Source organism: Pygoscelis adeliae, unplaced genomic scaffold (assembly GCF_000699105.1).
Source record: "Pygoscelis adeliae isolate BGI_AS28 unplaced genomic scaffold, ASM69910v1 Scaffold26, whole genome shotgun sequence".
Taxonomy (NCBI): domain Eukaryota; kingdom Metazoa; phylum Chordata; class Aves; order Sphenisciformes; family Spheniscidae; genus Pygoscelis; species Pygoscelis adeliae.
Genome location: NW_008825104.1, coordinates 4238574 through 4260305, shown reverse-complemented (window position 1 = coordinate 4260305; position 21732 = coordinate 4238574). Strand labels below are relative to the sequence as shown.

At 46.4% G+C, this 21732-nt stretch overlaps 1 protein-coding gene across 1 annotated transcript; it reads right to left on the bottom strand.

The window, feature by feature from the left end:
- Positions 1-2861: 2861 nt before the first annotated feature.
- On the bottom strand, positions 2862-11209 carry CRHBP (corticotropin releasing hormone binding protein). The gene is made up of 7 exons (XM_009327248.1): positions 11129-11209; positions 10590-10692; positions 9793-9950; positions 7474-7684; positions 5990-6138; positions 4509-4626; positions 2862-3019 (listed from the first exon to the last, which is right to left on the bottom strand). Exons 1-7 carry the CDS (start codon positions 11207-11209, stop codon positions 2862-2864), a joined length of 978 nt encoding a protein of 325 aa, XP_009325523.1.
- Between the last annotated feature and the right edge of the window lie 10523 nt (positions 11210-21732).

The following is a 21732-nucleotide window of genomic DNA, read 5'->3' as shown; positions in this document are numbered from 1 at the left end:
AATCATAGAATCATAGAATCATTTACATTGGAAAAGACCTTTAAGATCATCAAGTCAAACCGTTAACATAATACTGCCCAGTCCACCACTAAACCATGTCCCTAAGCACCACATCCACATGTCTTTTAAATACCTCCAGGGATGGTGACTCAACCACTTCCCTGGGCAGCCTGTTCCAATGCTTGACAACTCTTTCAGTAAAGAAATTTTTCCTCACGTCCAATCTAAACCTCCCCTGGCACAACTTGAGGCCATTTCCTCTCGTCCTATCGCTAGTTACTTGGGAGAAGAGACCGACACCCACCTCGCTACAACCTCCTTTCAGGTAGTTGTAGAGAGCAGTGAGCTCTCCCCTCAGCCTCCTTTTCTCCAGACTAAACAACCCCAGTTCCCCCAGCCACTCCTCATAAGACTTGCTCTCCAGACCCCTCACCAGCCTCGTTGCCCTTCTCTGGACATGCTCCAGCACCTCAACGTCCTTCTTGTAGTGAGGGGCCCAAAACTGAACACAGTATTCGAGGTGCAGCCTCACCAGTGCCGAGTACAGGGGCACGATCACTTCCCTACTCCTGCTGGCCACACTAGCTCTGATACAGGCCAGGATGCCATTGGCCTTCTTGGCCGCCTGGGCACACTGCCGGCTCATGTTCAGCCGGCTGTCGACCAACACCCCCAGGTCCTTTTCCGCCAGGCAGCTTTCCAGCCACTCTTCCCCAAGCCTGTAGCATTGCATGGGGTTGTTGTGGCCGAAGTGCAGGACCCGGCACTTGGCCTTGTTGAATCTCATACAGTTGGCCTTGGCCCATCGATCCAGCCTGTCCAGGTCCCTCTGCAGAGCCTTCCTACCCTCGAGCAGATCAACACTCCCGCCCAACTTGGTGTCGTCTGCAAACTTACTGAGGGTGCACTCGATCCCTTCGTCCAGATCATTGATAAAGATATTGAACAGAGCTGGCCGCAATACTGAGCCCTGGGGAACACCACTTGTGACCAGCTGCCAACTGGATTGAACTCCATTCACTACAACTCTTTGGGCACGGCCAACAGTTTTTTTACCCAGCAAAGAGTATGCCCGTCCAAGCCATGAGCAGCCAGTTTCTCCAGGAGAAACCTGCCCTGGTTCACCAAAGGGTGCCCGGGAAAGGCTGGTGGGGCTGGACACGGTTAGGGCCACCCTGACAGTGACAAGAAGCCAGAAAGAATGAGCTGAGGGGGATGCTGGGGGACAGAGATCCTCTGTCAGTGCAAGTTTCCTCAGGAAAAAAGCTATTTCATTGAGCCCTGATTTTTTTCCCCTGATTCAATGTCTCTGGTGCTGGGTGGCCATGCCAGCACTGCCAGTACTGCACCGGGGGCCCAGGAAGCCCATGGTGGGTCACATGGGCCTGGAGCAGGGATGTGGTGACCAAGGACCAAACCACTCAGAGCCCTGAGCCAAGGCTGCTCCATGCCTCGGGTAGCCAGCAGTGGTTTTGTCTGATTTTTTTTTTTAACAAAGTGAAACATTCCCACAATCCCCACCTTCTCCATAAACACAGCCTTGCAGGGTGGACATGCTCGCTTGAGCCTGACCAGGCTACCAAACGCATCCCTCTGTTCATGAGTCAGTCACCAAAACTGGGCTCCCAAAACCCTACAGAAGAGTCGTCTGAGGCATCCTGCAGTTTTCACCCACTTCAGTCGGGGGGAGTTAACTTCAGAGCTGCTGAATACTCAAGACACTTGATTTTTGGTGACTGTCTATAAGATTAAGAGCCAGAACTCAGCACTGAAGATCTCAGGCATGCAGTTGGATTAATCAGTGTTGACCATTAATTGAACATCCCAGGAGGAACAGTTTGCTCTTGTTATTGCCAGGTAGCACTCCTAGATGTGCTGATTCGTAGTCCATGTGCCTCACTCCAAGCTAGGACACAACTCCGGTCCTCTGCTCCGCTGTGCTTTCTAGAGCCCTCCAGGCTTACACTCTTCTTCTCGGCCACCAAAGGTGTGGAAAAAATTAATCTACATTTGTATATCCCTGCCTCCACGAGTCAGCAGGACACCTGAACAAAAACCTTAAACAGGGAAGGTGCCAGTAAGTGCACAGCTGGAATGTACTCCACATGAAGGTGTATGCAACATTGGCAAGCCAAATTTCTGCCCATAATGTTACTTTAATAGTCCACAGTTTTACAGCAACATATGTTCAAAATTATCATTTCCAGAAAACTGCACAAGACTTAGGAAGAATGTTCCAGAATGTTAAAAGAGCTCTTCAGAAAAATACAACATAATAACGTTTTGCCAACTCTTTAAATGTATTTATTCATGTTTAGATTTTCCATGCTATAAATTTTTATTAAAAACATGTCATTAGAAATAAATAGTACATTTACAGTCATAAACAAACCAGTAGTTTTTACACACACTAATGTTGGGTTTCCTCTTACAAAACTGGAAGTGTATTCCACCATCTAATTTTTTTGTTTATACCTGATATAAAAGGGTAAAGGTACTGCATGAAGTATATACTTATTGTGGGTTTTGTATGTCCTTAGACTAGATACACAGAGGGTTTGTGTCAGTTTTCCTAATAATATTTACATGGGAAATGCAGCCTTCTGTTCTTGCTATTGATTTTTGATGTGGTAAATGAGCTTAAATACTGCAGAAAAAATATAATTATAATAACAAAGATTAATATATTGGTTGCTTTTTCCTGCTTGCTCATGGGAATGACTGATTTGTATGAAAAAAGAAATATGCTTGTACCGTAGAAAGGCTTGATAATACCAGCTGGTTAAAGGAAAAATACTTTTTTTTTTGATTCACCGGAACCTTATTTTCATTAGCTATGTGAAAATGCGTGGCCTGGCTTCTCAGATACTAGGAAAGCAGAATTCCTCAATGCTGTTCTCCTTTCTGTTTTCTGTTTCCTGCAGATTGAGTTGATGATACTCAAATGTCACACGGTTGATGTGTTTGCCGCTGGAGACCATTCGCAGCACAGTATTGTCACAGCCAATCTTCATTTGGGCTAATTAAGGAAAAGAGATACAGAGGAGATATAAAGATACACTTATATGAGAGTGAGGGAAAAGAGATGTATAGTTTTGGGAATTACAAAGCACCAATACATACAATTTTGGAAACAAAGCAAGTTTGTGTGTAGTAATGACCAGCCAGTGGTGGCATTGCTGACTAAATAACTTCTGTTGCATTTGTTAGTTTTAGTTAAATACCCAAGCCATTGTAAAGTAAGTGTTGTAACTTTAACTCATGCAAATGCCACTCCCCATCCACCCACCATCTCACTTATGTATAGATAGACACAACACAGATATCTGTACATGTTTGCATTTGGGAAGGTATGCTACTGTTAGATACCACGAGCGATGGGTAAGGGTAATGGCACCCTATCCTGCAGATATACAAAATTAACAATTTTGAAATATTTCCTTTAGAGGGATGAGTGGTTTTGTGCATAAGGACATTCTTCACAGTAACAAAGGCATGTGAGAATCCCACCAAGACAAATTCAAATGGCAGTGCCCAGCAATACGGACTCACTCTGGGGGAAATCAAGCATATCACTAACCACTGATTTAGATGAGCCATTTGAGCGAGGGTTTGGCAAAGCCTGTTTCATTTGGGGAACTTGGAGCACCTTCCTCACTGGAGGAGAGGTCTAGTGGGTCCAAGATGGGATTTCCCTTCCTTCACAGCGCCAGGAAAGCTCATTTTAATCTCATCACAGTTCTCAGTATTCACTCAGCACCAGTGCTTGCCAGTTAAAGCTTTAAACAGTGCCTGGACCATTAAGTTGTGGTGTGATGAAAGGCAAGGGTGACCACAGAGGTGAAGTGCCAGGCATGTTCCTGCTCTCCAACCCTGTGGAAATGCCACTTCTCTGGTGCACCCATTCATACTCCCAAGGTACAACACATGTGCCACAGGGACAGGTCTGTCACATCACTGCGACTTCGTACTCTGCTGTACTGAATATTAGGGAAACTGGGAATTCTTATTTTCATGGGGAGAAAGAGGTCACTGACCTGGCATGATAGTGAAATGGGATCAGAGCTCCTTCAGGCTTCAAAGCAGAGAATGGGAGCTCTGAGGCTTTTGGGGTATGTGTTACTCCTGCAGCAGAAAAGGAGGCTTTGGAAACACTAAGTAAGTGAGAAAAAACTCCTTAACTGAAAATGCAGCCGCTCTGCCTTAATTTGTTAGGAATTTCCAGGCTCATCTATTTGTTGACACTCTAATAATCATATGTGTCATATGACAAGCATTTTAAAAATATATATAACAACCTTGTTATAATGATTACTGCAGGGGCAAGTGAAGGTGGTCATGGGTGTGCTGTATCACAAAGCCCAGCTGCAGGCTCGAGTAGCTTTAGCTCTCATGTTCTGCTACATGTGAAGTTCACCAGTCTAGCAGGAAATCCAGGAGATTCCTGCACAACTCCCTCTGGTTAATTATTTCATCACGTGGAGGTAAGTGGAAGAAGGAGTTCTTACCAGACCCGTGAAAGGAATGACAGAGATCAGCTAGTGGAAACATCTTGGATGGGTCTAAGCCAGTTCCTCCTAGCAGCTCTACAAAATCTCCCACTCCTGCACAGCCTGCTGATGGTTTCTAAAAAGGTGGAGATTAAAAGTTATTTATCATTTATATCTACAAAAGGTAGCAGTTCTCTAGACATGATTGCAGCCAACAGTAGGTTTTAGAAGTCCTCTGTGCTCAAACCTGTGTGAAATCATCCTGAGCACTACTTCAATTTGACATTAGTCAGTTAATTTCCTTAAGGGATTCCAAAGAAAGACCTAAGTAGGCTCTGAAAATTACTGACAAGTAGTTAAGGTGTTGATTCAACTGCTTTTAGTCCAAATAAGCAATCTGATTCTGGATGCGTAGACCTGTAGTCAAATGAATACAGGCACGGGCTGCATGTGTGCTCACACTCAGCTGGCAGGCAGGAACTTAAGTTCCACTATACCATACTTATTCCTAAACCGTAAGTGTTGCTAAAATGCGCTGTTCTGGCAAAGTTTAATTAAAGTAGGAATTAAGCAAAAGAGTAGTTTTGTATGACGACAATGACTCACTGTATATTAGACACACAAGTGTTCTTTTGCTGAAAATTAATGCTGTTTGCCAAAGACATCTTGCATGGACACCTTGTGCACCTTTGGGCTGTCACCCATATGCTGCTATTTAAGTGCCCTGTTTCTTTATCGTCCTCCTGCTGTTGTCCCTTTTCTGCCCACTGCTGAATAAGTCAACTCACCTGCCCATCTCTCAAAGCCTGGTTTGCTCAGACATTGACAGTCCCCATGAAGGACCTAGGGTGCTATTCTCGCTGGCAGCAGAAAACAAACTTTCTTGCTCCTATCCTTCCACATGTGTTGGAATTCACACCTTCTTAGACCTCCCAGGCACAGGGTGCCACCAACAGCTCTGGTTCTCTCCTGTCTGGTCGTCACCAAGCACCAAATCCTGTGGCCAAACCCCAACCCCATGCTGTGCATCAGAGCAGATTGGAGCAGAGGATGCTCAGCATGCCGAGCAGGGAATCGGTTGTGAGCACGTTTGTATTTTCTCCACGCTAATACCTCACTACCTAACCCATGTCTCCTTTCTCTGTTCAGAGTGGTTGCTGCTTTCATTAGTTTAAACACAGACAGACAGCTCTCCAGGAGAGCACTCCTTTCTTTCTAATGGAATTCTTACCCTTTGTTATGGCAAGCAATATTTACATGCATTAATGGTACTTTGCATAATTTGATGCCTCTGCAACATTACAGAGACAATAGCGACAGAGGCAGATCCAGTCCTCGTGTCTGGGGGGAAACCAGAGCCCTCAGCATACACTCAAGTGGTCTGGAGCACACATGCCTTAGCAGCCAGTGCCACAGGCTACCCCCGCTTCACCCCATCCCTCTCCCGTGCCCAGGGAAACTGCACATGGTAGTAATTTCTTAGGAAACAAACAGCTCACCTTTAAAAAGAGGCCATTTAAATGTCCCAGGATAAGATCAGATATTTTTATCACCACTGGGTAGATTATGGAGAAGCTGCAGTTTCTGTGCTGATGAGGAATGACCATGGTAAACCTTCCCGAGGGAGTCTGAGAGATGACATTGCAAGCTGGGGCACAGGAGAAGGTACAAGAGTTACTTGTGCAGTCATCACTGCATGGAGCACAATGATGTACTTTCAATACTAACAAAGAACACATGATTTAATCACTGAGAGTTACAACCAAATGCTGAAAAATATGCATATGGCATTTTCGGGTGTTCTTTCATATCATTTGTTCCCTAAAAATTCCCTGCCCATTGCTTACCATGTAGCATGAAGTCTGGCAGAACTTGAGGGTGAAGCAGTCAATGGGAGAGCTCACACCCCAAATCCATACATCAGGGGCTCATGTTGTCGGGGGCTCATACTGTTTGCCGGTGTGAAGGAGGCTAAATATGGATGCAGGGCTTTTGTTTAGCTTTGACTGGTTATCGCCTGATATTGCCAGCAAACCCCTAAGTCCTATTCTGCTCCTCTTAACTGGAGTTCTTTACCCTGCAAAACATCCCATTGAAACTAGAGCGTATACATGCTGATTTTATCTTAAAGTTCAACCTTAACAGTTCAGTTAAGGGAGTAGCTTATCATCTGTGTGTGCAACCCAAGGGATCCTCCATGCAGACCTGGAGGCCTGCAGCTGCTTCAGTAGGCCAGTGAAGGACACGAGCCACCTCCAGCAGCTGCACACAACAATCACATCCACAGGCATCAAGCCACACCAGGGTGGAGACCCAGCTTGCAGGCTTGTGTCTGAACAACTCAGGGTAAGGACAGGGCAGACATGCCATCATCTTCATCCTTTGCATGGTGAGGCAGGTAACAATTATTGTTCAGGCCAGTCTGATTTAAATGTCCTGTCCCCTCTTGGAAAAATGATGCAAGTGACCATTATTTGTGCCTTGCCAGCTCACAGGCTTAGGGAAATAACTTGCAAATAGATCCTTGGGATCATATATCACTCATAACTGTCACATAACTATTCAATACACTGTTTTTGCTGTTGAACTTTTTCAAATATTTTTCCCTCATTGTTCACACATGTCTAGAAATTGCTGAGATTAGACTCCCTAAATTAATACTATTTATTCTAGCCAAATGTGTCTGAACGTGACAATATTAGATTGGAAGAGATCTTCTTTGAAAGAAAGAGCCTTCTGGTCCTGAATATTGAAGCCATGTCTAAGTTCTCTCTTACACTTCACTTACTTTTTTTTTTTTTCCTTGAGACACACACTAAGCCTGAGTCAAATCCTCGGGGATGCAGGTGTGCGTGCCTCTGCTGGTGTTACTGGAGCCGTGTCAGTGCAGATGCCAGCGAGATAATTCAATGCAAACCAGCACGTTCTTTTTGCTTCCTGCCCCAAACACAAGCCCATTTGAAGGTATAAAAGGCAGACTTACGAAAGAGGTTGGCGTTTTTCTTGACTGTGACGGTAAATCCATTGCCTGGCTGCTGAATCCTGAAGAAGATCATTGCAACATTCTGAGATGACCTGATGCTCCTCTGAATATTGCCACTTTCACAGAAGTCTATGTATCTTTGGGAAGTGGGGAGGGGATGGTCCAAGGAACTGGGAAATTTCTCTCCTTTGAGTATCCAGCCATCAAATACCTACAGGGGTTCAATAATTGAAAACAAGGCTTTTGCTTATCACTCTGTTAGCAGAGAACAGAAACATGAAGTATTACAGACACTGTTTTATTTTGACACCAGATGGCCTGTTCAAAGCCACCAATTAAAAACAAAAATTCTTTGTATTTATCAATTTCCTAGCATTTAACTAATTATTCAAGCTTCAATCTGTATTTTGGAAAGGCTTACATTTAAATTTTAATGTTGTCTTTATTTCCTTCAGGTGACAATTTTGGTGACCTTTTTTTGAGGGAAGCAGCTCTTTGCTCCAGCATCATCACATTTGCATCTTTTTTTTTTTTTTCCCCTTCTTTTATTTCTTACTATTGCAATTTCATTGTTACTAAGAGAAGTTTTGACCAGCTTGATTTGGAAGCCACATGAAACATAAGTCACCCTTTCAAACTCTGGGCATTAAGTCCATTGATGTGGCCTGTAATTTTCCACCATCCATGTTTTGCAGCTTGTCATTAATGGGCCCGGAGGCCTTCCAGAGGTATTGGAATACACTAAAGCTTCAGGGAGGGATTATTGGCAGAGGTATTGCTCTTTCCTCTGTCTGTTCTTTCAGCTCGTCCTAACCACTAGAAAGCAGAACACATGCTGCCTAGTTGGCTGGACCTTAAGCAGCATCCTCTACAAATCTTTCTTTCACAATAAAAATAGCAACAATTTGCCCTCACCGTCTTCAGGGAAATGTGTCAGAACTAGAAATCTGTATTAACGCTAGCATAGCTATGCAGTTGCCTGCCTTGCTGCTTCAATTCCCTCCTAGCCGCTCTCACCCAGTAATTCCTTCTATGCTCCAGTCAATACTTTGAAAATCCAAGGACCTGCCATCGCTTCAGTGAGTAATCCTAATGTGAGTATGTGTAGGACTTCCTCATGGAAAAGCTGCAGGATCAGTCTCTGGATTTGCCAGAACTGTAAGTTTTCTGAAGTAATGAGACGTGGGTGCTCAAATTACACCAGAGAAAAGCTACCTGTATAAATACAACTGTATAATGCAGAAACTGGGGACCCCATCATCAAAGGAAGGAAACCTCTATAAAGCCTCAAAGATCTCTTGGCATTTTTCTAGCCTCCATAAGTGGCTGTAAGCTTAGGTACAAAATCCTTGGACCCACAAGAGGCTGAAATCAGCCTCCCTGCAGCAACATGGGGAGAGATCCCAGCCAGGGGTACGCGATGGAGGGACAGGATTCCCCAGGGTAAAGCAAGCAGGGGGACAGCATCTCTCCATGAGAGGGAGACCATCAAAGGGCTGAAGGGCAGCTTTCCTCCTCCTCCTCCTCCTCCCCAGAGCTCAGCTCACCACCAGGCAGGACAGGGTCTGTGCTGTGCATGGCCACCACAACACAAAGGGCAGAGCACAAGGTGAGGGGAGCAGCCAGGGGTCATCAAGCCTGCCCTTCTCTCCTGAACCGAGTTCAGATCTTGGTCAATGCTTCTGCCTGCCAGCAAAATGCGCTGGTAAAGTTTTTTGATACTGGAATATAAACGGCTCTGAGTCATGAACCTCTTTCTGTTCACAGCCAACACCCTGAAAAGCTCTAGTGGGGCCATTTGAAAGCAAGCCTGCAACAATCCACTCATTAAAAAGCTGATGCTAAGTGACCTGCAAGCAGAGGTCCTGGAGCAGTAACAGCCATTCAGAGAGCTGTATTGTTATCTGCAGGGCTCGTGTGATTCATGGTGCAATAAGAAAACCCTCCTAATGGGGCTGAGGGGCTTGGCTCATACTGACCAAACTTTTCAGTTGGTCCCACAGGTATGGACACTCAGTAGAGGTGCTCCTAGAAAAGTTCAGGAGAGCCAGTGCTGCAGTTTGGAGAGGGATCCTCAGCCTGCATCCAACTTCAATTTAGGGGGGTGGTGGCAGGGGGGGATGTACCCCAAGTGCCTCAGGGAGGAGGAACAGCCGTCCCAGAGATGGCTGCTTTGTGAAAGCCTGTTCTGCACACACAAACACACACACATGCTTGTGCACATATGCGTTTGCCCGCCCCTTCCACACGTAGCAAATGTCTCACATGTCAGATGAGAGCAAGGAAGGGGAAGCGCAGCAGGACTTGCCAGCTTCTCACCTTCAGGAAATCACCCCCTTGGCAGTCGATGTTTACAAAGTTGTAGTCTATCGTGATGAGCTCCTCGGGCTCCCCAATGAAGAAGGTTGCACAGTGCAGCTGTGGTTGCTCTGCAGTGAAGGTGAACTGCCCCTCTATACTCAGCATGTCGATGCACCCTGGAGAAACAGAGACACGGGGCTGCTGCCTCAGCCTGCTTGGGAGGGAGACCCAGTGCTAGCTCCCATGGCACAGGGAATGGGGGAGCAAGGAGAGACCCCCACGCTGAGACCCAGCTGGCAGTGAGGAGAGGGAGACCCAGAGAAGCAATTAGGAGCCTGCTGAGCATCAGAGGATGAATAGTAACTTGCAGGTGTGCGTGCAAACATGTGATGGGGGGTGCAGGGGCCAATGACACGTTGAAGCATCTCTGAGCATAAAATTCTCTGTGTGTGTGTGTGTGTATGCACAAACAACCCATTCCTTCAGATTTCTCTCTAATCACAGCTTTTCCACCTGCCCCATGCCCTGGAGATATGACCCTGCCTAGGGACACAGGTGGATGATCCCCATCTTCCTCCCATTATTGGGGACCGTCAACTCTGAGCCTCAACCTCTTTTCAGAGCCCCGTTTCAATCCCTTTGCCTCAACCACAGCTTTTCTGAGATTTTAACACTTTGTCCTTCTTCTCCCCCCCCACCCCTTGCAAAAAGCACCTGCAGCTCTGTCACTCCTCTTTCATCTCCCTGAGCCCTGAGCTCCCCCCAGGACTCTCCCACCCATCAATGGTCCCCACCAGAGCACCAAAGAAACTTACGGAGTGACCGCCGGTAGATCTGCCCTGCAGACAGCTCTCGCTTCAGATCTTCACTGAGGAGTAGGAAGGGCTCGTCTTCACCAGCATCCCTCGCATCCCGCACCTGGTGAGGTAAAGAGGGCAAGAAGAGGCTGGGGCAAAGTGAAATGCAGCCCCCTCCCTGCACCTCTCAAGAACAGGCACCAGCAAGTTAAATCCCTCCTCCAGAAACGGTGCAGCTGTGGAAGAGCTCAGTCAGAAAGCTGCCAACCTGCAGTAGAGAGGAACAAACCTGGCACCTAAGAGGTGAGCCCAGCAGCTCAGTGCACAGAGAGTCTCTTAAATCCTCAGCAAAAATTCAAGTTTGAGAAAAGGGAGGATAAACAAATGGGGGTGGGTGGGACTGTTGCATTAATGTTACCCAGGTGTAGGTTTAATGCAGGAGGAGTGGGAAGAGGAGGGGAGAGAGGAAAAAGCATGCTCAAAAGCTGGGAGTACAAGTTAGAAGACAGCAGCTAAAAGCACAGCGAAGTGCTTTAGTTGCTAGCCCCATTGCTCACCTCTAGGTATCTGGTATCCCCCTTGGAAGCTGCCAGGAAGATGAGAATGAAGTGGCATTGAAACTGGAAAGCAGACGGCATGCTGGCACCTCCTCTGGCGGCCCTCCCTCTCTTCCCGTGGCCAAGTTCCTCCCCGTCTGCACGGGTAGGCAGGAGCCGCTGGGGTATCTTGGAGAGACTCTTTTTATAGAGCTGTTGGGAGGGGAGGCACTTGGTCCCCGTACTGATAGGGTAACCCATGGTAACTGAATTCCTCTCGCAGTAACAGAGTACGTGGGCATGACGAGGGTCCAAATCACAGCCACAAATTTCCAAGCCAGTCGAACTCCCCTTACTGGCAGATGTCTTTTCTACTTATCTGTCTGGCGGAGCTGAAAAGCTCTGAGGAGGAGAGCCTGTCCCCCTGCAGCCAGGGCACTCGCGCAGTGTGTTTATTTCCAGTTACTCCAAAGCGAGGAATCAGGAGCATCCCTCCCTCCTCCTCTTCTGCTTTCCAGTCCTGGGGCATTTCGGACGTGCAGGGCTCCCTGCCTCCCTCCTGCTGCTCCACGACATGCAGCTCTCCGCAGTCCCTGTGCCAGGTGCTTCCCACCAGCCAGGCCTGGGTGGGTGCCCCTGTATCCCCGCCAGGCTTGCAGCCTGGGGCCAGCATCTCCCCAGGGCTGGGGGACATGCTGGCTTCCAGGTCCTGCGTCTGCAGCTGGGGTACAAGGGCTCTGCAGCAAGTACACAGGCAAAACCAGACAGCTCTCCCCACCAGACACAGCTTTTGTACAGAAATTAGGAAAACGTGGGGTTCCCAAAGGCATGTTCCCCACAGAACAGCTGATACTGCTCCAGCCCTGATCCTCAAGGGAAATCTGAGAAAGAGCTTCAAAAGGTAAACCTGGGAATGAAACTCATAACTCTGCAGAGTACTAAAAATCAGGAACTCAGCACAGATATTAGTTTTAGGGTATATTCTTGTTTTCCCCTGACCTGGGATGAATCCTCAATACCCTGCAGACAATAACAATCCTTGCCCCATCTCAGGCTTCTTGCTAATGTCTCCTTCTGCTCTATGCTTCCCTGTCAAATTGTCACTTTGGTTCAGCAAAACTTAGAAATAATGCAACCTGGATTTGCAAAGCTTTAAGTTTGCTGCTTCTGATTTCATTGTTAGGGCTTGTGGACAGAAACATTTCCTTGCTGTTTCACCCAACTTGTTGGCTGAACAACAAATAAATAAATCTTATTCTGTCTATACACCTGTGGCTCTGACCTTATTATGCTGTAATTCTTATTTTTATGGTTTACTTTAATGTAAACTATAATATTGCTCCATATCTACTTGGCACTTCTGTGAATCTGCCATATCTGTGTGGGTTTCAAGAGCATAAAAAATACTAAGGAAATGGAAAATATTATTTTTGAACTTTGACATCAAGTTGCATTCGAAGATTGTTAAAACTGCTTTGGGGAACTGCATAGTTAATTACTGCATGAACCAAGACTAAATTAATTCATCTTCATGTACTTACCTTGAATTGTTTAAATACTGTGATTTTAGGCAAGGATTATCAGAAGCACCAAGGGAGTTTGGAATCTGAAATCCATTTAAGTTCTTTGGGAATTACAAGTTTTGTTGGAAAACTGCAGGGTTTAATTCCAGCTTGCATTAGAGTATGGCTGGGAGGTTAATCAGAGTGGTGAGAGGTGCTCTGGAGACCACCAAGATCCTGCAGGACCAGGAGGGGCTGCAGGGGAGTCCAGCCTCATTTGCTTTTCTTATCACACATTCACCTTCTGAAGAGATGAAGTCAGGATTACAGAATGACCTCTCCAACTCCCCATCTTCAAGTCCCAATTCTGGCTGGGGTGTCCTAGTTTGCCCTGCTGGCCCCTAAACCTAGACCTCAGATGCTGGGTCCTTGAATATCTTCGGTAAAGGAGAGAGAGTGTTTGATTTTGTGAGAATTTGACTAGTTACTGAAGATTTGGTTAAATTCAGCTCCAAAAATGAGTGAAGGACAAATGACACTGCAGTTAAATCAGTGTGACTGTCTATTAAACCAGCTGTGAGGTGACCTACTCAGAAAAAACCATACCAACAGTGATGTCACCATATTTTAAACTCTTGCCCATGAATAGCTGAGATCTGGGCTAGCATAGCATTCACTGGTGGAGGTGCTCAGGCAAACACATAGCCCCAGGGCCTGGAGGACATGCCGGCAGATGAGGTGTGGGGACTGTCCTTCTCCAACCAACAAGGTGGTGGGAAGGAGGATAGGAGCCACTTCCACATCTGTTGCAATTTCTTACACACAAAGGACCTATGGCAGCTCTGCATTTCCTATGCAACACCTGCAGGAGTTTGCTTTGAAGGTTATAAATATTCTGTATAACATTAGTGCAAAAGCTAAACTCAAATGCCCCTTGCTGTGGATGTGGAGCTTGATTCTAACAGAGGTGCTAATGCAACCTGTCATCTACTCTGCATTGTCTTCTGCTTTGCATTTCGGATCTGGGCTCAGTAGGAGCCGATGAAGCATGATGACATCCTGTCCAGCCTCATCGCAAAGCCTCTCAGTGCCTGGGGTAATTCCCTGTGTCCTCAAACACAGGGCTGCCCTCAGCCCCCAAAATCTTGTATGCTTCCCTTTGTGCAGCTTTAACGCCTGTGGAAGGCACGTATTTGGGATGGGGGTAGGGAACCACATGCAGAGAGGTGCAAGCTGCTGCTGCTGGCAGGGGCTCTGCCCTGCAGTGCCTCCGCACCTGACTCAGGTGGAGCCTGGACAGATAGACCCTCAAGGGGGACCAGTCCCAGGGGAAGGAGGGGGCTCATCTCCCAGCCCTACATCCTGACTGTCAGAGGGTGAGGGAGGATGGGGAAGCACCTCCTCACTTGACAGTGCTGCCTCCTCACAGGTTATCACAGGTCGCCTTCCCCTCTGCAACTCCCTTTGCCCATTCCAGTGCTGCTTTTGTTTAAGGCCACTGGCAGAGACTGACCTCTTCAGGAGATAAGATTGCAACTAACAAAGCAAAGAAAAACCAGCAGTTTAAACAGGGTTCAAAACATCCCTGCAGCGTCTCAGAAGGGAAAAGCACCTCCAATGCAATACTAACCCTTGGGTGAATGAGGAGGGTGTCATTTTTCTTTCATGGGGTTGAGTCATGTTAACACTTTGTAGGACAATTTTTTTCTTTAATATCAAATTACATAACACAGTAAAACGCATTCCCAGTCTGACCCTGCTAGGGGCTAGATAAACCAGCTGCTCTAATGTTATGACACCTTGACTCTGCTGGCAACTGTAACTCACCCTGGGAGCAGCCCCTTTCCCTGGCAGAAGCGATGGGATGCCAGCACGCTGGTGAGAGGCTGGGCTGCGTGCAGGGTATCACCCACCCTACTCTGCTATGGCTCAGGGAGGTATTGCTGGGGCACCCCAGCTTTTGCAGATCCTCAGGTTGTTAATGTAGTGTTCGTGGGGTTTTTATGCCATTCAGCTATGTGCTTGGGAGGACCCATCTGCCCCACAGTGGAAATCCTCTGCCTCGTGCATGGAGCTTGTAGGTGTCTTGTCAGCTATTATAGCAGAGAAGAGATCCCAGCTGTGGTGAGAGGTGGAGAAAATACAGCTGAAGAGAGTAGTGAAACAAACTCCATTTACCCTCCCCCGTGGTGATCAAGCGATGGTATGTGCTATAGTACAGGTGGTAAATGCAGTTTCTTCTCAAAGGTAAGGTAGTTGGTACAGGAAGATTGTGCATGATGCTCTTGGTATTGAGATTTCTTAGTGAGCAGTGCTTGAGCTACAGACGCTCCTTAGGGATCCCTCCCTGATGCAAAGAGGAGCCAGGTGTTATGAAGCCTTTCTGTTCTCCAAAAGGGTCCCTTGAGTGCCCAGCTCATTAGCACAGCACCCTGCCATGCTTTAACTCCTGCAACAGATCATTTTATTTCAGCACTTGCTTCACCACAAACACACTGCAGGCTATGGCCCCCATTCCCTCCACTCAATGTCAAAATTTCACCTGCAGCACATCTCACCCACCACCCAGGTAAAAGGATGAACCTTGAGGATTGCTGACTCTGGAGCGCTTGCACAAACCACAGCTCCTGGACTTCCTACCAGCTATTTGTTGAAAACCACAATCTTCTGATTTGGGCCATATTTTAAACCCACCGTTTCCTCCCCTCCAGAGAACCTCACTCCTCAGCTGCAGCCTGACTGCTGGCACAAGCAGCTGGAGCAGACCAAACCTCCTTCTAGCACCGGGACCTTAAGCAAGGGTTCATTTTCCGGTATAGACACAACCCCATGCAGGCTCTGACTCCACGCCACAGGGAGCAGCCCAGCTGCTGCACGTCCCATGCGGGCCCCTCTGCTTGTCTGTGCCTGGTGGTTTCTTGAACTGATGAGAGCAACAGTGAGTCCGCAGTGCTACACTACTGACTGCTCAAGTGTAGAGGATTTCTCCTGCCTCGGGCACTCCGTCCTCAGCTGCTGATGCTGATTACTCACTGCTGCTCAGCACTGGCTGAAGAGATGTGGTGTGGGGTGATGCACAGTGTGAGACATCTGGCTGGACTTTAAAATTCCTATCCTGTCAGCTGCTAAACATTGTGCTGAGCTACATTTATTTCCCTTATGCTCATCCCCACTGTAACTCAGAATTAATTCAGGGACTAGTTTTTCCTTTCCCCTACAGTATCTGGGAGATGTAGTACTAGCCAGTCCTTGCTGTTTATTGTGTGGCTGCAGGTCTCACATCGACGTCTGTGTCTTTGCAGGGTAGGGGATTGCTGCACATCACTTGTATTTTATTACACATGTATGCCATTCAGCTGGTTGCAAATCCTTCAGTGTATTATAAGAAAGCAAAAGGGAGGCTGTACCGCAAATCGCAGCCCTGGAGGTCATTAGGAAACCATACCCTCGATACAGACTCACACAAGACTGCTTCAAAAACTGTCTGAGAGTTCAAGAAGCTAGAGCCAAACGTGTATGGAGCTCCTGCTTCTCGTCCGGTTCTCTCACCCTATAAGTCACCACAGAAAACACCGGGGTAACTAAATCCATACTCAGTACTTGCAAACCATTGCCGAATACTTCGCATCAGTCCTGAAGGACTTTGCAGCCACATCCCGTCAGTAACAATCAGGTCCACTCTCCACTAAGAGCTTACACCATGCTTCATGTTATCATTGCTGATAAGGGCAAATTAATTATCAAGATACCTGCTGCCAAATCATGCTGTGTATCCAGCACACACACTCACCACCGTGTTTCATTGCAATGGGTCACTGCTCTGCCCAGGACCCAGCCAGGAGGCAACCCATAGCACAGACCCAGAAAAATAAATGTGGAGCTTATTAACATCTCCAAAGCCCCTGTTGTGTGGAGGCCCCAAACTGCGACTGCCAGACTGTTTGGGACTGTAACTGTGGCTGTGATCATGACTACATTTGGGGACTGGTTGTGGCATATGAGAAATGAGTTTGATTGCTGCCATGGCAGTTATCGATGGAGAACTGCCTATTCTACAAAATGCATCAGCTAACTACTAGAAACACAGTTTAAGTAGCTAGGCTATGAACATACAATAGGAAAGGTAGAGTTCAACATGACTAAAGTAACTAAATTGGCCCTGTCAATGATTTGATATGTTCCTTTTACATGAATCCAATCAGAGTTGCAATGACAGCTGAAGGAGAGCATTCCCAGCAGCAGAAACACCAAGTCTGAGATCACATTTTGTGCTTCATTCCTTTACTCTTGTGTTGGTTTCAGCGTCAGGCAGGTTTCCCAACAGTCCGTGATCCAACTCGAGCCCGGGACTCCCCTCTCTGCAGTCAGCGGGCATCTCCGTCACTAACTTCTGTCACTACCCGTTTGCCCCAGCTCTGTGCTGGGTATGGCAAACCTTTTCCAAGCCTTGCCATATATCTCTTTGTAACACTTCTATTACTTCTTTTTGTGTGTCTAAGTTGGCTTTAAATAGAGCTGAACTTTTCATAAGGTGAAGTAAGCGTAGCTTGTTAACTCTGGGCAGTTTGACACGAGAGATGTGTGATTTGTCATGTTGAGTGGTTTAGAGAAATGACAAACACGTGATTTATGAACTGAAAGCCTATCAGCATCATGCAGGCTTGATGATAAGTGTTGCATTAACACTATTTATGGCATTAAATAAAAGCAAGGACTGTGAAGCTCACAGTTTAGCGGGTTACAAATAATCAAGCAAACATATTCAGACACCAAGATTACCCTGAGGGCGGTTATCACTACCAGCTCTGCCTGTGACTCAACCCAGCATCTACACAAAGCAGTCAGGGCCAAGAAGTGGGAGCAGAGAGAAGTTTTCTCCCAGGAAGGGGAGAAGAGATGTGGGAGAGGGTAACTGGCAAAGGTGTCTGCCATCGCTCTGGTGTTAGGAGAGGCGCCAGACATTCGCCCAGCTGTTTAATTTCAGCCTGGGTCTGCCTCCTCTGTGGATCCCCCACACGGTACCTCCCTTCTCAAGGGCTGGTGCAGGAAGACCTCAACACCAGAGACACATGCGGGTGTCAGCGTGGCTCCCAGGCAAGGGATCTTCGGAGATGCCTCCTTTGGTCCATGTCTATGGATCAAAGTGGGTTGTGTTTGCCTCTGCTGGCTGCAGTGGCTGCTCTGATCAGTCCCGGTGTCCTTGCAGAAGAACAATGTCCTTTCCAAAACATGGCACAGTTATTGTGGTTGGACTTTTCTTGGAGATGTACCCCTCATGGCCCAGGTCAGGTCCTGTGCTGGATTTGCAGAGGACACGGTGCTGCAACCTCTTCCACTGCTTCAGCCTTCTCCCAGTAACCCTGCCCCAAGCAATAGCTCCTGTTCCTCCTCTCCCAAATTTCCTGTTCAACTCTGAGTTACTAGAACATTTGTCACTTTATTTTCAATGCTGAGCTCACTTTATTATACAGAATATAATTTTAAGATGTATTGAGAAATCTTAGTATTTACACGTCATGTTCCAAAATTCGTTAGATCTGGGTCACTATGAAGAACAAACTTCATCTTTGACAAAGCACTACTTCGATAAGTGAAATTTTAAGATATTTTTCCTATCCAAGGACAAGTATTTCTCAGCTGAAGTGACTATCTATCTCCTTGACTGAGTCTTTCTCATCCGGGAAAAAACTGTGATTCAACATGATCATCTCTAGGAGTGTTAGGCATCACAGTAATGGGCCCATTTCAGAAACACTGTGGAGTTTTACACGATTCAACTAGTCAATATGAGTCAGATAAGAGATGCCAGCATACCCAGTGTAATGGTGTATTTATCCTTTCAACTGCTCCTACCACTTAGCCCTTTATTTTTCTCATGCATGTGAAAAGTTATCCTTAGTACCGCACAGGCTGCAGTGCAAAACACTTTGATCAGTTAAACTCCGAACACTTTTAGGTGAAAGTAGTAGAATATTTTGTGTCAGTGTAAAAATCCTAAACATTGAAGGACTTTGAGATCACCTGGTCAGCATTTTTCAACCTCCTGAAGTCTAAAGACAACCTCACCTTCGATAACAATGTCACAGAGCATCTTTACCTCAGGTACGCCAACAGGCTTTTTAATTTCAAACAGAAACTGTACTTGGCTTTCAAAGGCTGATGGTTCTCCCTCATGTAATATTACTCTTGGGGCACCAAAAATGACAAAAATTTTCCCTGAGTGAAAACTGCAGAATTAGGTCATTAGTGCAAGGGCAAAAAGAGCTTTCGTTTCACCTAGCCAAGGCATTAATGGTTTAACACGACTGAGCTCTCCAACCCTGCATCTCCTCCAGCCACCCTTTGCTCAGCCACAGGGACCTATTTGCTGCTGCCACTCAGTGTTCCCAGCTGGAGCTGGGGAATCTGCATCTTTCTGCATCATTCTCAACTTCATGCCATTTTTCAGCTCCCAAAACACAACCTTAACTAATGCTCTGCGTGGTTCAGTTGCTTTTCTGCTTTTTGCAACTTGTTCTACCCACAGTTTTTTTTCCTGCTGTAGCTTTATTCTGCGTTTCCACATAGCACATTTCTAGGTTCATGCAACTGCTGGGAATGTAGAGTCAGAGCAATAAGTGGAGTTTTAAGGCAAACTCCACAGACTCCAGTACAGATAGGTACTTGAGAGCTACACTATGACAATTTGCTCTGCAACCCATGAAGTCAACCAGGACCTGAGAGTACAGCTTACAGTTTAAAGCAGATGTATCACAGGAGCATTTTCCACTAATTTTCCCCAAGATACCTGTACTCTGAGCAATCGCTCCTCCTGTCTTCCTCTTAGCTGCCTTGTTGCAACATTTGCAATTTTACAGACATGTCCTTATTTAGCCAACCAGCTAACAGAAACACAACTTTCCATTGAAGGCTAATTTAAAGTCTCAAGCACATGTCCTCAGCTGTTGCAAAATTATGCCACTGAGTGCAAGAGGCTCTGTCCTTTTAGATCAGCTGAGAAGTTACTTGTGAGGGCAAAATAAGTGGATGCAGCTGCAGTTCTCTTCCTTGGGAGTTGCCCCTCGTACACAACACATTGCAGGTGGCTGAGAGTTGGTATTTAAAAAGGACAAGTTTGGGGTTTTTTTGTTTGTTTGGTTGGTTGGGTTTTTTTAATGTATCTGGTGAAGTTCATTCATGTGCTCTTTCTGATGGCTGCCCAGGGCCTGTAACCCACCATACCCCAACTGAGAGGAAAGGACGTAAATGGAGCTAGCTTAGAAAACAGATTGCCAGATCATAAATGAAACATTATCTTTCATGCCGTATCATGTGGCAGAAGAAAGATAAAATTGAAAATGTGACCCCTTTTTTTCTTCAAATAATACAGTGCCATTCAACAGACTTAATTATCCCTAAAGACACATCTATTAATTGTTGGCCTGTCAATCAAAACCCTTATTAGACATGCACATGACGTCACATCACAGTCTAACAAATCTTCTTGCCAGTCAAAAGCCTTTATATAGATTAATCTGATTTCAGAGGCAAGTTTTGTGTTTGACCTTTTACCCAACTTCTTTGGGGCTGAAATCAGAGAGGAGCTGAATGTTTTCTGTGTGCTGCTGAGCTGGGATGATGGGCTCTGGGCTGTGCCTAAGAGTTTCCCTCCTGGCCACGCTCTGCTTTATGCTGCAGCATGGAGCCTGGAAAGGGGCTCTGCCTCAGATGGCTGAGTGACCTGGGGTGGATCTGCATTGCTACAGGAGAGCTCTTCTCCCCCTTCTTCCGGCCTATCTGTACCACAGCATTAATTCCCGGGCTGCTTGGGATATCACGAGGCCATGCTTCGCCGAGATACCTGCACCGGGTTTTGAGATGATACAGTCCATCCCATGCACACTGTGTACACACACTGCATTGCTGTGGCCATGCACCCATGGCAGTGACTGCTGTGCTGGGGGAGACCCCGGAGCCTTTGCGCCAGGAAGAAATATCTGCTTTGCAAAGGGAGAAGTGTGTGCACCTGAACAGAGCAGGCACCATACTGACAGACAGCCCAGGGAGTTTGCCAGCCTGCACGTTGGGGTGCCACGGGTGAGAAGTAAATGCACTAATAACCACTGGGATTTGAAAGGCAACCCTGTCCAGATTTCCCAGACCAAACAGGCAGGCACATCAAACTGCTGTACTGTTGTGCCGCTCTGAGCAGCTCTGGGCTGTGTCACACGTGCTGCACGCACTGCTCCGCACCTGACCAACAGTTGTGATAGGCTTTGAAGATGCTGGATTTCCTTTGCTAGCGAATGCAGGTTAACACAGGTACTCCATGTATTCAAGACATCCCTGCAAGTGCAGCACTGCATTCATATCCATAAATATAAAATCGTAACTGGCAATAACTTTCAATTCTTTCTCGAATGGCGTTTGGTGGAAAGCAATTAATGACATTTCTGGCTGCTGGAAACACCATCTGTTCTGTTGGGGTGTCCTAGCATCACTTCTCCCTCCCTTCCCACAACCCCAGGCAACTTTGTTTCTCATCTTTACAAGGAGGAACTGATGTAGGATGATGATTATCGCATTGGGCTTGACACCCTCTGCACTGCTGTAGAGCGAAAAAGGTGGTGCTTTCCTAGTGGACCTGGCTGGTAAGTCAGAGCTTGGAGGGACCGCTCCATTGCAAAGCACTTGTCATCACAGTGGTGTCATACGCAGCTCTTTGAGATCTGTAGTTAGATATCGAATCTGAAGAGGTTATAAATTTATTTACTGATAGTGCATCAAGCTTTGTGTACCCAAGTCTCTTTTGAACTAAAATAAAAGCAAATGGCAGAGACTGAGGCTTTCAAGATAACATAATTTATCTTCTGAAAATCTGCTTTTTAGATGTCAGGCAAAACAATTTCACAATAGCTAGAAAAGGCCTTGTCTGGCATCGCTGTATTTTTATTGTTCTTTAGTGTAACTTGAAAATATTAGGCCACATTGTGGTGTTCAATTTTCTATCGATTTGCCAGACAGTCTGATAACACAAATGAAAAAATGCCTGTAATTAGACATCATTCCTAAAGCTGAGTGACTTTGGAGAAAGCCACACAGCAAGCTTCCTCTGCATGTAAAACTTCAAAGTGCTTCCTAGAT